The sequence below is a fragment of the Platalea leucorodia genome (assembly GCF_965183815.1).
Source record: "Platalea leucorodia genome assembly, chromosome: 7".
In the NCBI taxonomy this organism is placed as follows: Eukaryota; Metazoa; Chordata; class Aves; order Pelecaniformes; family Threskiornithidae; genus Platalea; species Platalea leucorodia.
Window position 1 is genome coordinate 5194737 of NC_138829.1, and position 18474 is coordinate 5213210.

The 18474-nt window shown below is 45.4% G+C and overlaps 1 protein-coding gene across 2 annotated transcripts in view; it reads left to right on the top strand.

Moving 5' to 3' along the window:
* Nucleotides 1-6943: 6943 nt before the first annotated feature.
* The window catches only part of PELI2 (pellino E3 ubiquitin protein ligase family member 2), an 87298-nt gene continuing 75767 nt past the window's right edge, over nucleotides 6944-18474 (top strand). Inside the window, exon 1 of one of the 2 annotated variants that reach the window (XM_082317850.1) lies at nucleotides 6944-7150. In XM_082317850.1, coding sequence (XP_082173976.1) covers nucleotides 7074-7150 — 77 coding nt within the window. In that variant the 5' untranslated portion in view covers nucleotides 6944-7073. The remainder of the gene's footprint in view (nucleotides 7151-18474) is intronic. The other variant, XR_014228784.1, reaches the window with a different exon arrangement.

Genomic DNA, 18474 nt, shown 5'->3' on the forward strand with positions numbered 1-18474 from the left:
AATAAAAAATGGTTGTGTGATACCAGCAGCGAGATGAGGCTTTCGGCACACACAGGGATCAGTGCAATTAGCTGACAAGCCCTCGCAAGAGGAGCCTTTCATACATGGGCTGGCGTAGCGTAAACCAGAGCCAGGCTGAGACCGCGCACCTGAGTTTTGCCAGAGCTTCAGCGCTTGAAAAGCAAAGCTCTTCTCCTACCTTATATCCTGCGGTGATTCGGGTGTTTTCATTATGTTCGATGGGGGAAGTTTGGTTGATTTATGGATTGGCTGAATATCTCTTTGTGGATGGGGACCCAGCCATCTGCTCTCGAAGCTGCTCTCCTGGGAGGTGGGGAGCATCATTGCCAGGGATGGTTCCTGTAGTAGGATAATGTGGTCCAAGCCTGGGGAGCCAATCTCACCAGCTTTGTCTGCTGGGATGAAGGTCAGAGTAGCAGAATTTCCCCTAAATTAGGTAAAAGTAAATTATAGGGAAACTGTCTCCATCCTCTAACTCCCACCACTGAGTTAAGTCTCAAATGGAGACACAATTTAAAAGGAAAAAGGGGCAACATCTTGGAGAGAGAAAGTCCATTTCCAGATGAGCAACAGGGGCGGGGGAGAGCATCCTGCAAAGAGGGACGCAGTGATTTTAGAGGGGACTCAGGTCTGGGCTGCAGGTCCTCGGCAGGGGTTGGAGCTGCGGACGGACCTGGATCCTCCCGGGGAGAGGGCAGGACAGACGATGCTGAGTTTTGGGTTGCCAGTGCTTCTAATTTTGGCAGACTCATACAAAATGTGTTTATTCCCCCTTAGCTATCACAAGTCCTTCAGTAAAGAAGCTGTGAAGGGAGTGCACAGTGCCGGTGCTCCAGGGAAGATGGGTGAGCTATGGGGCACAGGGCAGAGCGCTGGCTCTGCCCCATAGGAAAAGGGATATGGACCATCCACCCAGAATAACCCATATCGCTGGAAAAGATGTACAGAAGCTTCTTGGCATATTTTATTTGTCTTTTAGACTTAGGTTGATCTCTGAGCTGATCTTTCAAGAGAAGGACCTATAGTGACTGTAAAACCTCAGGATGTCTTTCTTGAATGATAATAGCTCAATTAGAGCCAGTCATTAGACAGATATGGCTAAGGTCATCTTCTCTTATGTACTTTACTTGGACATTTTCTTGCTGGGTCCTTCTATAACTCTTTGCAGTCAGCTTAAAATTTTTGGCTTCTCAGCAAACTTTCCCATTAGAAGTCAGCTGCTGGGCCAGGGCCCCACAATACCACAAAATCCCGGCAATAGCCTCTCCCCACTGTGAAAATGAGAGCCTATTTCTAGCCTTTGGTTTCTCTTGTAGTCAGCTGTTAATCCGTGAAGCCCTTTCTTTATCTCATGCTACTTTTATTGCTTTGACAGCTCTTATAGTGGCAAAGCTTTCATGAAACCCAGGTACGTGATACACATTCAATCACCTTCATGATATTCATTGAGGGCTTCAAAGGATGTGAATGCGTTATAAACTTTGACTTCTTTCTGCAAAAGCCCCCTGTTGCCCTTTCCCTGGTGTATCAGATCTGCCAAATGCATCCTTATATGTCCATATTTACCTATACTTGATTGTATTTTCTACTCCCTTGCCTAGTGCAGGTCAGGCCGATTGGACCACAGCTTTTACACTTCCCTCTTCGGAAACCAGTGTCAAGTTTGCTATTTCTCATCCGCTGTGGGCAAACACTGTTAATTATTCATGTTGTTATATTTGAATCTCTTTACAAGTCTTGGGCCCGTGACATCTCCCCCTGGCAATTTGCTCCTTTCTCAATGTACCTGTTTATTCCAAAATCTCTGTTGGTGACACTTGTATTTAAGCAGCTCATCAGACCCATTCCAGATGAAGAGGGTTTTGCTGTGGGAGCCTCCAGCCCCCATTCCCGGTGCAGGCTCATTTACCCGACCCACCAGGGTTTTATTTCACCCAAGACTTCTTTGACATTTCCACTGCTTGCTGGCCCCAGTGAGTCCCTGGTAGACTTTCTGTCTCTGCTATATTTTTACATGCATTTTTATGCCTCTGGCAAACTGTTCTGTGATATCTTTTTCACTTGCCTTATTGTGGTTTTATATTTGTCAGTGTTTAAGCTATATTCTATTTTCCTCATTTAGATGTAGCTTTTTGATGGCTATCTTTTTTGTTCCTAATAGCCTTCTTCACTCGGCCACTTAACTTCTCTGCTTTTAAAAAATCCTTTAGGGTCTTTATTAAGGAGTGTTACATGTTAAGCTAGAGCCCATAACATATCTTTAAGCTGTGGCCACGATACTTGAAACTATTTTATCCTTTTAGCTCTTCCATTTATTTTTTAATGTATTTCCCCTTTCTAAATTTTAGCTGTTACTGTGAATCAAGACCATTACATGGCATGGTGGAAAATTAAGCCAATAGCAAGTCCAAAGCACACAGACAGCTTCCCAAGCATTGGGAAAAAAAAGCAAATCTGTTTTAGCCCAATCTCTGTTAGGCACTGAACTCCCGAAACACAGGATTTGAAAGGGTCCCGAAAACATGCTAAGCTCAGGACTGCATCATTATGAGAATCACATCGGATTTTTCCTGTAGCATATTTATCAAACCTAATTTTAAAACATCTACGGCTCTTTCTTCTGCTGCTTCCACTTGGTGGCTGCTTGGGGGTCTCGGTCAGCTGCGGGCTGGGGACTTTCCAGCCTGAGAGGTTTGCACCCACCCAGGCGATACCGGGTTGATCCTAACCTTGGAGCTGAGACAGTTTTTCTCCTTTCCTTGGGTTTATTCCCCACCCTGGAGCACCAAAGCCAGGCTGCTGCGACCCCAGAGATCAACTTTCCCAGCCCCAATCATTCGCACCGATGGCTGAACATAAACCCGATCCCGTGCCTGGAAACCTTTCTATTAACAGCAATAACATAGAATCACAGAATCATTTAGGTTGGAAAAGATGAAGTCCATGAAGTCCATGAAGTTCAACCGTTAACCCAGCACTGCCAAGCCCACCACTAAACCATGTCCCTAAGCACCACATTTACATCTTTTAAATCCCTCCAGGGATGGGGACTCAGCCCCTGCCCTGGGCAGCCTGGGCCAGGGCCTGACAGCCCTTTCGGTGAAGAAGTTTTTCCTAATATCCAATACAGGGCTGGGGATGGAAACCTTTACTCCTATTTATGAGCCGATCCCATGTACCGTGAGCTTCACATGCAGCGTAAGCCGCAGGTATGATGCGAGGGTTATTTCCATCTTTCAATACTTTCTCTGTCGTTCAAGCCTGGTCCCTAAGCCCTGATTCATAAAAGTGCTGAAGTACTTACTCCTAGTCCAGCACATCTGTAAGTACTTTGTTGAATTAGACTCTTATTAATCTTCGTGTATTTAAAATAACTTTTTATTACATTTTAAAAATAAATGGGCATGTACTATTTCTTCATGTTTGGTATTTTTTCAAACATTGATTTCAAGGCTCTTCTGGCTTGGCTGGATATTCCTCCTCCATCCAGCCAAGCAGCTGCTCACGCTAAACCTGGGAGCAAACTCCCTCTCGCAGCGCCGATGCTGCCGGGAAAGAGCTCCGACAAGTTCTCTGCGATTCCCACTTCCAGGGGGAAAACAACCAAACCTCCCTTCACCGCCCTGAAAAGCCATGCTGAGCCATCCCGAATCCGAGATCGCAAGGCATTTTGAGTTGAAAAATAATGGAATGCAGCTGTGGGTATGTTTCTCAATTATTTCAATGGATTTTGGGAAAAATGCCAGCCAAGTGTTGCTTGCACCACTTGCAAAAGGAATTTTTGGAGCTGGAGGAATTAGCGGTGCTGGGATTTGGGGCTGCAATCTGTGCGGGACAGGGAGCCGTGCAATATGTACAGCAAAGCTGGTCCCTGCTCCTGGCTCTGTTTCACTAGTCAAAAATTTAAAAATTAAAAAATTAAAAGCAGGTTTCCAGTGCTGGGAGCAATAGGTCCTTGGAAATTGCAACGAGAAAACCTACAATTTGGGAAGAAAGCCCCAGCAGCCCTTAAAACACCTCGTGGGGCTGGGGCTGAGCCTCCCTCTTTGCTTGCCAGCCTAAAAAACCCGGTGGGGAGATGCAGAAAGAAGAGACTGCACATGTACAGATGAAGCACATCTCCAAGGAAAAAAAATAATGGATGAACCCAAGTGGCAGGGGTTATCTCACCATCTCCCACCAAAGGTACAGAGCGGGGGGTGCCTGCTCAACCCAGTGCAGCTCATCTGCCATCAGGTGCAATGAACCCCCCATCAATCCTGCTGAGCTCTTTTTTTTCCAGGCCCGCAAATTTATTTTTCAGCAATGCAAAGCAGTGCATTTTCTGCATTTAATATTTTTTTCAGCAATGCAAACTGGTGCATTTTCTGTATTTAATAATTTTTGCATTTCTGTATTTAAATACAGCAAATGCGCTGGTTTGCACGCTGAAAAAAATTGTGCAGGCTTGGCAAAAGGGTGCAGAGCCTTGCACTCAGCAGCCCCGCCATGCAAGGCTCTTTACAATTTTTGCCCGTTCTCCAAAAAGTGTAGTGTTAAAAAAATGAGAAAGTGGGGCAAAGGGGCAAAATGAGATCTTGAAGGTGGTTGCTCCTCCCTCCATCCCGGCGCAGGGCTGGGGGAGCAGCAGAAGGTGCTGTAAATCCGGTCACGTTTATGGGAGGTTTGACTTACCCAGCTGAGCCGAGCTTTTGGGGAGAGTTTTTTGGAAAAGTATTGAAGTTTGTTTATGCCGTGCGAAAGCCGAGCTGCCACGAAGGTCTCGCTTTCGGGGGGAGAAATGGGAGAAGTTGAAGAGGATGCAGCCAGGAGGTTTGTTTTTCACACTGGTTTCGGGGCCGTATTTGTTTTCTTTGACAGTGACTTACAGCCCAGCTTTCTTTTCTATTTTGTTAGGGCAATAAAGAAGATAAATCTGTAATAATTCAGCTCTCTGTCTTTAATAAAATCTTGTCTTCTTCACACAGCCCCTGGGAAGATCTCCATTTTGCAGTCCTGCGAGATTGGCTGGGTTTTTCCATTTCACCTCTTCACCAGAAACGACAGAAAAATAACATTACCGGGAAAATTAATAGCTAAATACAATTTCAGGCAGAGGGAAAGCTTTCGGCAGGAGGAACAGGACTCGATCCTGAGTCTGACCGTGCCGGCCCGGGGGATGTTTTTTGGAGAAGGCCAGGAGCGGTGTGGCGGCCGCTGCAATTACTTTTGTCTTCGCTAACGGGCTCCCGGGTTGGAGACCTCAAATAAGCGGCTAATGAGAATTTCCATCCTCGACGTGGATCGATGTCGAGCTAATCTTTGTTGGTTTTGTGCTTGCGTCGGGTACCGAGGAGAAAAGAAATTAAGCTCCGAGCGGAGGAGGCGGTGGGGGAGACACCGAGGCAGCAGCGGGCTGGGGGGGAAAGTCCTTGGAAGTCACTGTAAAAAGTTTGGGGTTTGAGGTTTTTTTGCACCCTGATGGCTTTTTAGCCTGGTTTTGGACTGCACGAGGCCTTGGTGCCTGGGCACATGCCCCCGGACACCTGCCTGCCCAACAGTTTTTTGACGTGATGACTTATCTCACCCAAAATTTGTGAGAAAGGGAGGGAAAATGGGGTTGTGCTTGAGCGCTGGGGGGGGGTGGGCTTTCAGGGAGGGGCCGTGGGCTCAAGAATACCGTGGTCACCCCGCTTTCATTCCAGACTTTCTCCTTTTTTTTTATTTGGAAAGGATGTTTTTTGAAGGAATAAAGGAGCCCCGGCCCAGCTTGGGAGCAGAGCTGCAAAATGAGTCGGAGCATCGGAAAGCGGCAGCTTTGTAAAGCTCTTCCCGAAGAACGACGGCGGGGGTGGGGGGGCATTTTTGCAGCCTCTGAAGAAGACAACGGAGAGAAGAGGCTGGAAGCTGGGGTCTGCGTCTCCTTCCCCGGCTCGGGATGAGAGACGGGAGAGCAGCCGTTCCTCGGCTACAAGCGCAAGGTGATGGTGGCCTCATCGCTTGAGACCGCCGTGCTGGAGACTGTGGGGAAGGGGTAGGAGGTGGGTGGTGGTCTGGAGCTCCTTGGAGGGAAACCAGAGCAAAACAGCGATCTAGAGCCACAAGGAGGTGATCTAGAACCCCCCCCCCCAGCTGCAGGCAGCCCAGAACCACCCTCCTGGGTAGGAGGTGGCCTGAAGCACCTGGGGATGATCCAGAACCCTGAGGCGATCTAGAACCCCCAGCCCAGATAGGAGGTGACCTGAAGCACCTGGGGATGATCCAGAACCCTGAGGCGATCTAGAACCCCCAGCCCAGGTAGGAGGTGACCTGAAGCACCTGGGGATGATCCAGAACCCTGAGGAGATCTAGAACCCCCAGCCCAGGTAGGAGGTGACACAGACCCCCCCCCCCCCCGGCGATCCAGGACCAGGCCTCCAGGCAGGTTTGGGTCTAAAGCCCCCCCCCGGGATCCAGACACCCCCCAGGGGCAGGAGGTGCTCTAGAACCCCACACAGTGATCCAGTCTCCCAGGTGATCTGGAACCTAAGACACCCGCCTACCCGGGGAAGTGACCTAGAACACACCCCCACCCCCCCCGCGGTCGAGACCCCTCGGTGATCCACAGCGCCCCCCCACCCCGCTGCTCCCGCCGGAGCGCGGCCCCTTTAAGAGCGGCCCCGTCCCCTTTACTCTATGTTTACATAACACAGCGAGGCCGTACCACTCGCGGGAGGTAAAGGGGGGGGGAGAGAGTGTGAAGGAGGGGGCGGAGCCCGCGGCGCGGAGCCCCGCCCCCCGCGCACACGCCCCCTCCGCAGGAGGTGAATGCGAGCGGGAGGGGCGGGGCCAGGCGCGGTGGGGAAGGGAGGCGGGGGAGGGCGCCGCTTTGCTCCTCCCCCCCCGCCGCGGCCAGTTGGTACGGCCCCCTCGGCGCCCCGCCCTCCGCCCGGGGGGTAGTGGCCGTTGTCGGGCGGCCGGCGGCTCAGTGCGGGGCGCAGCGCGGAGCCCGCTCGGGACTCGGGGCTTCCCCCGGCGGCGGATGGGACTGTAGCGGCGGCCCCCAGCGGGTGACTGACTTGGCCGGCGGCCCCATGTTTTCCCCCAGCCAGGAGGAGCACTGCGCGCCGAACAAGGAGCCCGTCAAGTACGGGGAGCTGGTGGTGCTGGGGTGAGCGCTGTGGCGGGGCTCCGGGGAGGGGGGAGCGCGGCGGCGGTGGGGTCCGTCCTGGGAGCGGCGGGAGCGTCCCTTCCCCTCAGCGCCTCTCCCCGCTGAGGTAACGCTCGGAGGGGCGAGACCCCCCCCGCCCCCGGCGGGGCCGCTTCCCGCCTTCCCCCCGCCCGATCGTGAGGGAAGCGGCCGTTGGGTCCCACTCGCGCCTCGCCCCGCGGCGCGGCGGGGGCGGCCGCCGCCTCTCCCCGCCGGCAGCAACTTTTCCCCGCGGGGGGAAGGCGGCTCGGCCCTCCTCCTCCCGCCGCTCCTCCGGCCGGGTTTCTCCCCTCGCTCCGAGAGACGGCGTCCTCCGTGCGGATTGCAGGGGAGATGACTTCGGAATTGGGGCGGGGGGGGGGGAATGAAGCGCTTATATTCAGATTCGTAGTGGGAATGTTTATTTTCTCAGCTTGATACGGATCTTAAAGTAATCCTCTTGGTATTATGTTCTTGCCCTGCTGTTAGAGCTTGCAGCCTTCCCGCTGAACACCGTAGAAGCAGATGAGAGAGAAGCGTCTAAGCCCTGCTTGCGGAGAGCCCTTGTGAACCTTATAAGAGATGCTTAATTTTGATAGTTTAATATGTAGAAACATACGGCTAATGGTATAATTTCTAGTAATAAATACGACAGGAAGGTTTCAAGCCAGCCGTGAAGCTGAACACTTACAGCCTTGCCGCGTTACTCAGCCTCCCCCAGAGTCTGTTACGTATTTGCTGCAAGGTCGTAGAAAACCTTATTCTGGTTCATTAGGGATTTTCTTGGTTTGTTTTGGTCAAGTCATTTCATAAAGAACTGCGTTTGCCTCTGCAGAATAACTATTTTGAATCTCTGGGAGCAGATAAAAAGAGCAGTCAAGAGTGGGTACTCGTGCATCCAATGGTGTACCTTTTTTTCCTTAAGGGATGCTAAATGTTTCTTATCACGAGACTAGGTCAAGATACAGTTACCAAGGAATAAAATACAGCTATTACCATGAACGTGGCATAGCTGGCACTTGAAAGACTTGAATTTAAGTCGACTAACTTGATTTGGGAGAAATATCCATATCAAACTAAATTTAATAAAGAAACGTTCTTGCTGTTTCAGTTGGGGGAATGGAGGGTAACCTCAGCTGTGCAACACTGTCTCTAACAATAAAGTCATAGTATAATGTTGAATTTTTAATTAAATTAGAGTGCATAAATTGATGTTGTGCTGCAGAGGCTTTTTGTGCACAGCTGGAAGCATTTTCCTTTCTGTTGCTTTACTATTTTTAGCAGCAGTTGAAAGTACAGAAGTATGAAATGTTTTGGCTCTGATCTTAACCTAGCAAAGTCTGGTGTGCTTTTCCTTTAATATGGAAATGCATTGATCTCAGCTTATCAGCTCTGCCAGAGGTCTTGATCTTCACTGCTGTGTGTTGAAACATGCCAATAAAATTTAAATAAACTTTATATGACTGAGTTTAGTTTTTATTTGAGTATCAGCTGTTCTCTAAAACTACTGAGGTTACATCTTCTGGGTGTTACATGTACTAAAAAAGCAAACAAATCCTCTTGTCCTTGTGGTACAATTATGAACAAGACATCTGCAAGCGGGCAGCTGAATCTCTCTGGTCGGTATGTGTCTGTGGGCTACACCGAAACAATAGGGCATTGGCTTTCACAGCTTGCGGACACAATGTGCTTGGTGGACGTGATGTAGAAATAGGTAGACGTGATGGAAGCAGTCCAGGAAATGCCATGACTTCAGTAACTACGTTCTCCATTTTTGGACTGAAGATTGGGGTTTTAAGAGTCATTTGACACTTCAGGAGTCGATTACTGCATTTCCTATCAGAGATGTCTTAAATATTGCATGTAGCACCATAAATAATACTAATGTATCTCTTTCTGGTTTTTTTTTTTTTTTGGTGACTCAACATTTGTGACTAGGGACTCTTGGAACAGCTTAAGCATCTGTTCAGTAATCTAAAAAACCAAATTCTTAATACCTGTTTTGTATTAAAATCTTGTAATCTGGAGTTCTATTTAAATAAGACAATGTAAATCTGCTCTCCTCCCCATAGTGAAACTGAGACCTGTGGACTGGCAGAAGCGTAGCATCGCAGGTCTTGTTACAACTGCTTGATTAAAATTGAGAGAGTGACCTCACAGCTGGATTTTTAAAAAAAAAAAAGTTGTTTTGAGACACTGTGTGGTTTAAAAAAAAAAAAAACAGCATTGATTGTGATGTTGATGAATAACTTCTGTCTTGAGCTGTGAGACTTTTAAATTAGATGGTGAAAAGAATGATGGACAAAGGAATTGGAATACCTGGCAAACAGCCGAGAGTCCTGTTTTTAAGATGACAAAACTTTCCCTTTATCTTTTACTCTTACTCTGTCTTAGCAGTATTAAAGTAGGGTGGTTGTATACTTGACCTTTAAATCAAGGGGAAGGCGTTCTTTCGGCAGTAGGTTGTTCTCCCACCAGAACGTGTTCCTATATTGTCTTGCAATAGTTGTGATTGCTTGTCTGCGCATTAACGTGATCAGAGGGTAAAGCCTGAGGCATTGGAAGTCAGTCATTGCAGCAAATACACGTCTAATAACCTTCTCCCAGTAGTCTGTTACGTATTTTCTGTCAGTGATGTGGCAGTGCATGTTTGGTGAAGATTTTGTCGAGGTTTACGTAATCCATCTTGTAGTGAATAAAACCAGTTTATGTAAATCAAGCCAGACAGGTCAAGATGAGAGATCATCTGCTTGATTGTGAATCTGCTTGTGGAATCTGCTTGGGTACATCTGCTCGTAGCATCATCTGCTCACAAAAGGCTATGGATTTCATGGTGAAGCAGAAACATTCATATTATAATTTTTGTTTTTTGGGGGGGGGAAGCACACTTTATTTAAAGTCCCGTCGAAGTAATGGCCCATTATATATTTCTTGGAACATGGGGCTGGAGGGACTTTTGAAGGAGATACTGAATTACCTGAATCGAGTGTCACAGTGTTAGTACGTTGTTTGTCAGTAGCCTTCGTTTGACTGGTCTGGTATCTGGTTAGCGGCTTGAGGTGTATGTCCTCACCCCTTCCTCCCGGTACCCCTTTTTTCCCCTCAACTTTGAATTGCACTCTGAAGAATTTATTCCGGCGTAGTGGCATTCGGGCCAGCGTGGCTTTGTTTGGTGCGCTGGGCGCTGGTCCCTGGCTGCGTGGGGTAGCTTTCACTGAGGCAGGGCTGAATGGCCTGGTGCCGTTAAATCTCTCTTCCTTTGGGACTGCATGATGTCGACGGGCAGCTTTAACTTCTCAGAAAAGTCACTTGATCAAAATGATGTAAGTTGAAGGAGAAATACCAAAAAAACCATAAGTTTTAGTTAATGGTTGAGTTCTCTAGCGATGAAAGGATTTCGTACCTGACATTAGATAACTTTCGGTGTGGTGTATTGCAACCAATTCTAACGAGTTTTGGATGGGGTTTCTGATAGGCGTGTCTGTGTAAGTGTAATATTTCTTACTAGCCAAAGACTTCTGTTAGCTACTCTAAATGAGCAAAGATGCGCAGCCTGGTGTGTCCTCAGCTGAGGAAGACTTTCTCCTGCAGACTTAATGGGTTTTGCAAATCGAATCAATTTTTTTATCTAACTATAGAAAACTAAGTGCTGTCGCTCAGTGCTGTTACAGTGGTCACTTTGAAATCAGTGTCAGCATGTTATGTGTAAATTTTCCAGAGTCAACCATTAAAATAAATGAATCTAACTTACAGGCTGCAGTGCCCAAAGGAGCCACTATGAATTGTTATGTGAGCTTTGTTTATGTGGACTGTTGGACAGCCTCGAATAATCAGGCTGTAGTTCTGCTTAAATTTAACCTTTTGAAAAAAACAGAATAAAATTCTCATCTGTGTTTACAGTGAGAAATTCTACAGTAACTTTGGGGAAGTTGTTCTGATTGATGGACCACGTTATACTTGGAGCAAATTTAGATTGGAAACGTATCTTTTTGTGTTACTCTGAAGGGACCTCCATTTTTGGACTCCTTTTTCTCATACAGGCTTTCTCTGATGGATCAAAGTTGCTCCTTAACTACTACCTCCTTGATGAGCTCAATAAAGTTCCTGAAGCGTTTCCTACTTCTAAGCCACATTTCCAGTTTTTAACTTATCTGTTTGGCTTTTCATGGAACTCTTGTTAATCTTTTGCTGTGCAGTTCAGGAAGAAGCTGATGCAGTTTTGCAGTAGTGTTGACAAATGCAGACACAATAGGGTGTCTCTGCTTGTCCTTGGTGGCTGCTTGCTTCTGTTCATGGACCGAAGGCGGAGGGAAGGTCATCCTAGCTATGGCATGAAACTGGGGACTTATGTTGCACTTGTACAGATTTGCTGTTTGATATCAAGCTGAAGCGTTGTTTAATGATTCTGTAATTTTCTGCGCTATATGGTGTAGATATATTGGTGAAACTGCTCGGATGACTCTGCTTTTGAGCCTTATTTAAAAATGTACTTTAGGCTTCATTTAAGGGAGCATCTACAGCAAATAATGGTAACCACCCGTTAAATACGGTCAAGGTCATGATTGTCTCTGAGAATCATTTGCTTCAACAGTCATAGCTGGAAGGCTGCAGTTCTGGAGACACTGATTTATTTTTTTATTTGGTATTGACAGTGGCTTCTTGGAGACCTTTATGTCTTATGCTTAGTTTATGATGGATCTTATTTGCTTCATACTGAGAATACGTGATCAGTACCAGTTCAGAGCTTGCAAGTAGATTAATCAAACACCAAAAGTATTGTGTCTGAATAGAACATTAACTGCAATGTAGGGGGAAAAAAAATAGTAGAAAGGGTTATATTTGAGGAAAGATTCGTGGATTTTTTTCAGTGAAAGCTTGCGTGCGACTGGGTAGAGCAAAGGTTTTGCTTCATTTAAGCTAAGAAAGAAAACATCCCCAAGTTGGTTCTCCGTGACTATCCTATTCCTTGGAGGACTTTTGACTTTCTCAGAGTGCAGTTTTGTATCCAGCTGTAGGCTTTATTCACAGCATCTCAATACTGATGTAAAATCAGAGAGCAGGGACTTCAAACTCTAGAAGCTAAAATCTATATTTGTTGAAGCAAATCAGAGCATCAAACATCTGCATGTTTAATGCTTGTTATAAAAAGGAAACCGAGTGCATTCTGGAAGTTAAACTGCAATCCCTTTGACACGTACAGGCAGTAAGTCACATATGTAGAAGTGGAAGACTTAATTTTTTTCTTAAAATATGGGAAACAGACTGTTTACTCCGAGTAAACAAGTCTGAGACGTGTGAGACTGCTGCCTTTGACTGATGCACTTCCCTTGTAGACCCAAATAACTGCTCCTTTCCTATCTTGGCAGAATCAGGGATGCATCGTTTTCCATTTTCAGTTGAAATTTATAAATGAGTGGATACTGTGAGAGTCCACTTGACTCTACTTAAAAATATGCATATAAAACTAGAAATTGCTTTCTAGGCTATTAAGATTTTGTTTTTGTTGCTGAAAGCAGCATCTTGTTTAAGCTATTTCATGCTCCATCTTAACAGCAGGCTGTTTTTCAACTGTGATTACAAGGTTGCTTGAGAACAGATTTTTCCTTAAAAGTCCGGAACTTTTTATTATCCAGTTCAAACTAAATTGTGGGTCTTTTATACTCATTTGGTATGGAGTTAATGCTGCTCTCCAACTGGCTTAGTCCTTATTCCTCAGTAGTGATAGCACGTATCGAGTTGATACTTTGAGAAGATGAAACCTCCTTTTCCTGTACTCTAAGCTAATGAGAAGGTGTGTGAGCATAGTACGGCCCTGAGCCTGAGCCAACATGCCTTGCTGAAGGTAGGGTTTATTAGTTCAGAGTACCAGCAGAGAAGTTTTACAACGGTTTGCAAAATACTATAGACATGGCTGTAGGGGACAGCTGTTTAGGTAGGCTGAACCAGCCTTTGTCTTGCATCGTTTTTCTTGTTGGTAGTGTCTGCACATGCTTTGGTTCTCAATTTGTCTTGAGTATCCGTGATGAGTCTGGGTATGAAACCTTCCAAAGGAGACTCCTCTAGCATGTTGTACAGTTGCAGTCTTACCTCATGCTTAGTCGAAGTGCTTTTCATGATGTCATCTAGGTTTGCGTTTGGTTATTTTGCACTGTCATTCTTGTGGCTTATTTGTCCTGTGGTCAGCAAGGCAAGTGAAGTAGAGGAGGATTCAGTCTGAGCTCCCAGCTTGATGCAGAAACTCCAGGTGTGCTTTGTGCTGTCAGATCTTGTTCTGTTTGTACTGTTTGATGGCCTGAATCTCATTTGTGTTGAGGATGCTTTTCCTTTTATCAACAAATATCCTTATGTTTATTCTCACTCTGGCCCAAGGTCACCACTGAAATGCTCACATGTGACTTGTCACAAGCTTAAACCTTGAGGGACAGGAATGGGGATGCCGGCATAGAGAGCATGCCCGGTTCCAGAAAGACTTGTAAGGCAAAGCTGCTCATTTTGTTTGCTTCATAAATACATTACTAAGTGGTGTCATCACATTTTTCACTTTCTCACCTGCATATGCTTGTACTGGGTTGAAGGGGTCCTGCTTTTCTTTTAGATGACTTGTTTCCCTCTTGACAAGACGCAGCTCAGAATTTTATGCCTCCCTTACCTTTGTCTCATATTTTTTTAGATGTTTGCTGGTATAGCTTTATGGAGGTTAGTACTGGGTCTTGGGATCATAGTGTCATTCACATATTTTGGGGGATCAATTCTCTGGCAAACTGTAAGTAACATCTGGGATTAGACTGTTTTAATCCTGTTACTTGGTGGCCTAGAATAGGTCTCGGTCATCATATTGAGCAAATAGTACAGTCAAGAGCAGTAGGGGCTTCCAAAGCAGCAGGTTAGTGTGCTTTGAACGCGGGGGAATGGCTGGAGCAGTGCTGTCCCAGCTCTTCAGCTGTGGTACAGCGTTGTGCATCCTCTCTGGGTGACCAGAGGTGTCCCTTCTGTGATGGCTCCTACATTTAACCTTGTAATGCGACCTCCTGTGCAAGTGCTCTCTCGCTGGGTCTGTGTACTGTAGATGGCTATATAATGGGTGCACTTCTGGCTGTGTGATTTGAAACCAAACAAAGACTGGGGGAGGGTCATGGCGGCAGGCAGTAAGCTGTTTGGGGGGTTTCTTAACATCCGAGTAGGCATTGTGGTGCTGGGAGTTCAGCAGCAAGAGTAACCTGTCTTTGGGTTTGACTGACTCTACAAAATAAACATCTTTCTACTGCCCTTCCCACCAACAGCACTTGTTGGCTGGAGTTAATAGAGCTTAAGATACAAGCAGACAGTCCTTGTAGCAAATCTTTGCGCAGTGAAGCTTCAGCAGCTGTAATATAAACATTCAGTCTTTGAAAACTTGTTACTGAGGGGCTGTGTGTCAGGAGGACATGGGATTTTAATCTGATTAGGTTAGGAATGATATGTGAACAAGGTGACACTGGGCTTGCATTGTCTAGATGTAGCTTTTACTTGTTCTGATTAGCATAACTTCTGTTCCCAGAAATAGCAAGTATCAGCTGTTTTGCACTGCAGTTTTGTTCAGTGTTTCCAAGGCTAGAATGTGAAGTCCTGCGAGTTCAGTCAGAAGTGTGCGTGCAGCTTCGTAGTAGCGGCAGTTATTAGGTGGTGGTGAAGAAAGAGTACTTCAGCTAAAAGCTTTCCTCTGTTTCACAAAAGAAATGTCATATAGATGAAAGATTATAAACAGCAGTTGTGAAAATGGATACAGACAACATCTACAATGCTGAAGAGTTTGTTGTATTAAAAGCAAAGTGGTTTTGAGATGAGCTCAATTTGATTAGGTATGATATGAAGGTGCCGATTGCTGAAGGACCTATTAGGCATGCTTCTGTCAATAGCAATTTGTTTCTCCTGTAGGGAGGGAAAGTAAGCAAGCCTCATTTTGTGCTTCTGGAAGTGATTTACTTTAGGTGGTTTGTTGTTTTTTTTTCTCCTCGTTTAACAATATCATCTTTAATATTGGACTTAAGCACACTGTGTATCCTGACCTCGCCGTAGATAAAACTAGCATGCTTCAAGGAGGATGAACTAGGTATGGGACTGGTCCTAATCTAACGTAGCAGAAGGCTTCCTATGCTAGGGAAGGGTATGAAGGCCACACATGCCCTTAAGAAGTGTTTGGCAATAAAGACCTAATGTTCATCTGTCACATTTATTGCTTGATATATGAACTATGATATAGCTACATTACTGTGTAGCAACTGATTGTATTAAACAGATGAAAGCAGCCAGTTGCACAGCGAGACAAATACTAACTTAAAATGTCAGTTTACTACGCTGCCTCCCCAAAGGAATGGGGAGAAGCAAGAAAAGTTAGAGATAGCTGGCACGTAGTAAGTTAAAAAGGAGAAGGCCAAGAAGCATTGTGGTCTTCTCCTTGAGTATTGTAATGTTAACTGATCCCCGTGGTTGCAAAATTCTCCTTCTTCCTCTTTACAGTCAAGGAATTGAGGACAAAGGAGAAGTGTTGGCATAGTCTTTCTCTCTAACTGACAAACACTTTTGGTAGGCAATCTTCATATTCAACTGTAGTGATGGATTTAGTAGGCTTTCAAATTACTCTTCACCCCCAAATATGTATGCTATCTTTATTTTGGAATCCAGTAAGTTCATAAACTGTCATGAAACAATTTTATTCTTCAAACTGGATGGCTTTAGTAATGCCTGAACAAACAGGGAGGCTTCAAGCTTATGAGGTGTATCCTCTTAGGGCATGTGAATGTCATGGATGAAGACAAAGTGGTACTGACTGTGAAGACAATTAGTCACTGTATGAAAGTAAGCTACACAAATTGAAGCATATAAAAGCTTAAATCTCCTCTTGCATATTACAAATAAACTGGAGACCAAATGTGCAAACTCTCTAGCACGTGCCTTTAGGAAGAGCGAAAGAACTGTTTAGTCTAGACCCAGAAGTTAATGGGCTGAAGCTTTGATATAAGCACAGCTGTATTTTTTCATGTGCAACAGTATGACTTTATTTTGATTGTGGATGTCTGATTTAGTAATGGTGGAGTTGTAGCCTTTGAAACAGGAGTAGTGTGTGTATGTCCTTCTTTCACAGGAAAGACTGTGCTGTTGAAAGACACCAAGAGCTGCACGGTTCCTGCTTGCCTGCACATCCTGTGACAGGGCTCTGTGTCTCACAGGTGACCGTGTTTTTTATGGAACGTGACTAATAAACCAAAATGTCGCTGTATTTCCAACTTGCTTTCCTCCTGTCCGTGCGAGACTTTTGAGAGCAAGTGGCTGTGAAACTCAATATTTGGGTTCGAAAATCATTTCGGCATTGGAGAGGAATCTTTCAGACTAGGTAGGATTCATTATCTTGTAGTTGTCCTAACCTTTCTGCTAACAGACATGTAAGGCCTGCTTGGAATTACTTTCTGGATCTTAAAATTTGCTGGAATAGTTTCCTCGTGCATCAGGGGGTGAGTTTTGAATTCTTGAGTCTAGTGTGTGGCCTTTTGTCGTGGGCTGTGGGCAGAAGTCCTGTTCCAGAACCATGTGTGTGATGGGAGAGGTTACAGCGCCCTGCTGCAGGTCCGTACCCTCTCTGGTTGGTAGAACAGCTGTGGAGACAGAGGATCTCTTCCTAAGAGTGTTCCCTAATCTGATTCTGCCAGAATATTTCATTAAATGAGCTGCGAGTACCTCAGTGGTTTTTGCCAGAAAACTATCAGCAAATTAGGTGAATGGAACAAATTGGCCTTAGGGCAGCTCTATGAGGAGGCAAGCTTTGGTTGACCTGAGCAGCTGAGTAACTTCTTCCATCAGAGCTAAATCTGGAGAAGGAAGTTTGGCAATAGCCAAACGGATGGGTCTTGCATGGTTTTTTTACTCCTCTTTTGTCTTTATCTGGTCTTCACTGGACTAATGAAGAGTCTAAAACACAAAAGATGCCTTTAAACACCTGTGGCAAGCCAGCAGCTCTTGGGATGGTACTGGTGTTCCTGGAGGTTACAGGAACGTGCCTCCAAGGGCAGTGTCTGTGGAAGCTCAAATGCTTTAGTTTTACTGACTCTGGTGAGATTTTTTTTTTTTTTCCTCCCTAGGTAGGATGTCTTGCTGAAGCTGCCAGGGTAGAGATTGCAAGCTGCTCTTTCGTTTTTAGGGATGTGCACTGTAATTTTTTTCCACAATTCCAAAAGCATTTTTTAAATAACCCTTTTTGGTAGCGAGCGCCGGCACCCGTTTAAAGACTTTGACAGAGCTTTCCCAAAAGCTCTAAATAAGTTCCTCCTTTTGCCTTTGAGAGATAAATAAGCCATTTTTTGTAGGATTTTCAGTCTGCTTGCTGTCAGAGCAAAAGAGCCTTAACTTTTGACTTTTGTTTTGTGTCTTACTTTCGATGTTTGAGCACAAAATACTGCTGTTACATTGCTGGCTCAGCCCTGCCTTATCTCTTCGGTTGCACAATCACGCTTCTAGCTGCAATACTTGAGTGCTATATATCTCGTTTTATTGCAAGTTTTGAGTTTCCAGCATGCAGAGGCTGGTGTAATATAGCAAATACCTTTCCATGTAAGGATGCAGGAAGATTACAAAATGTAAAGTACAATTCCCTCTGTAAGCAAAGCTAGGGTTTAAGTGATTAGCAGGGTCTAAGTCAAGCTCAGCATACCCTCTTAGTTTATTATGTGCAATGTGACTTTAAATTCAATTCAGGAATTGGCCTCTGATCATATATTGCTAGTTTGCACCTTAAACTCCTTGGAGGAGATTGGTTTATATTAAGGCTTTACCTAGTGGAAATCTCTCAGCATAGAGAGAACAATTGTAAAATAATACTTTGTTAAATGGTGAGCAGATCTTTCTGTGGCAAAAATGATTTGCTCTTTCTCCTCTGGGCATTTCGTAGCCCGTGCAGTCAGGAAGGAAGGAACTGGATTTGGAGTTGGCTAGATTCCATCTGGAGACTCTCTTCAGACCCAAGCCAGAAGGAGTATGGGGCTGATTTGTAAGTTTGGGGCAGAGATGGCAGCTGAGAAAAAACAGCTGTCTCAGTTTTATGAACTGATGAAATTTGTTATGAATATGTCAGATGGTAAAAGTGTGATGCTTTGTGCTATGTAGAGTTAGAGAAATGCATTAAAGATCAGTTTGTCATGCATAGGTCAAGGGAGCAAAACACTTAGTTGAGTTAAACTAAAGGAAATATTGGTAGATAAGCATGTATGATGCTGTTTAATATCCAGAAAATAAGTGTATTCATTTGTAAAAAAACCAACAGCTCGTTCATTAAAACC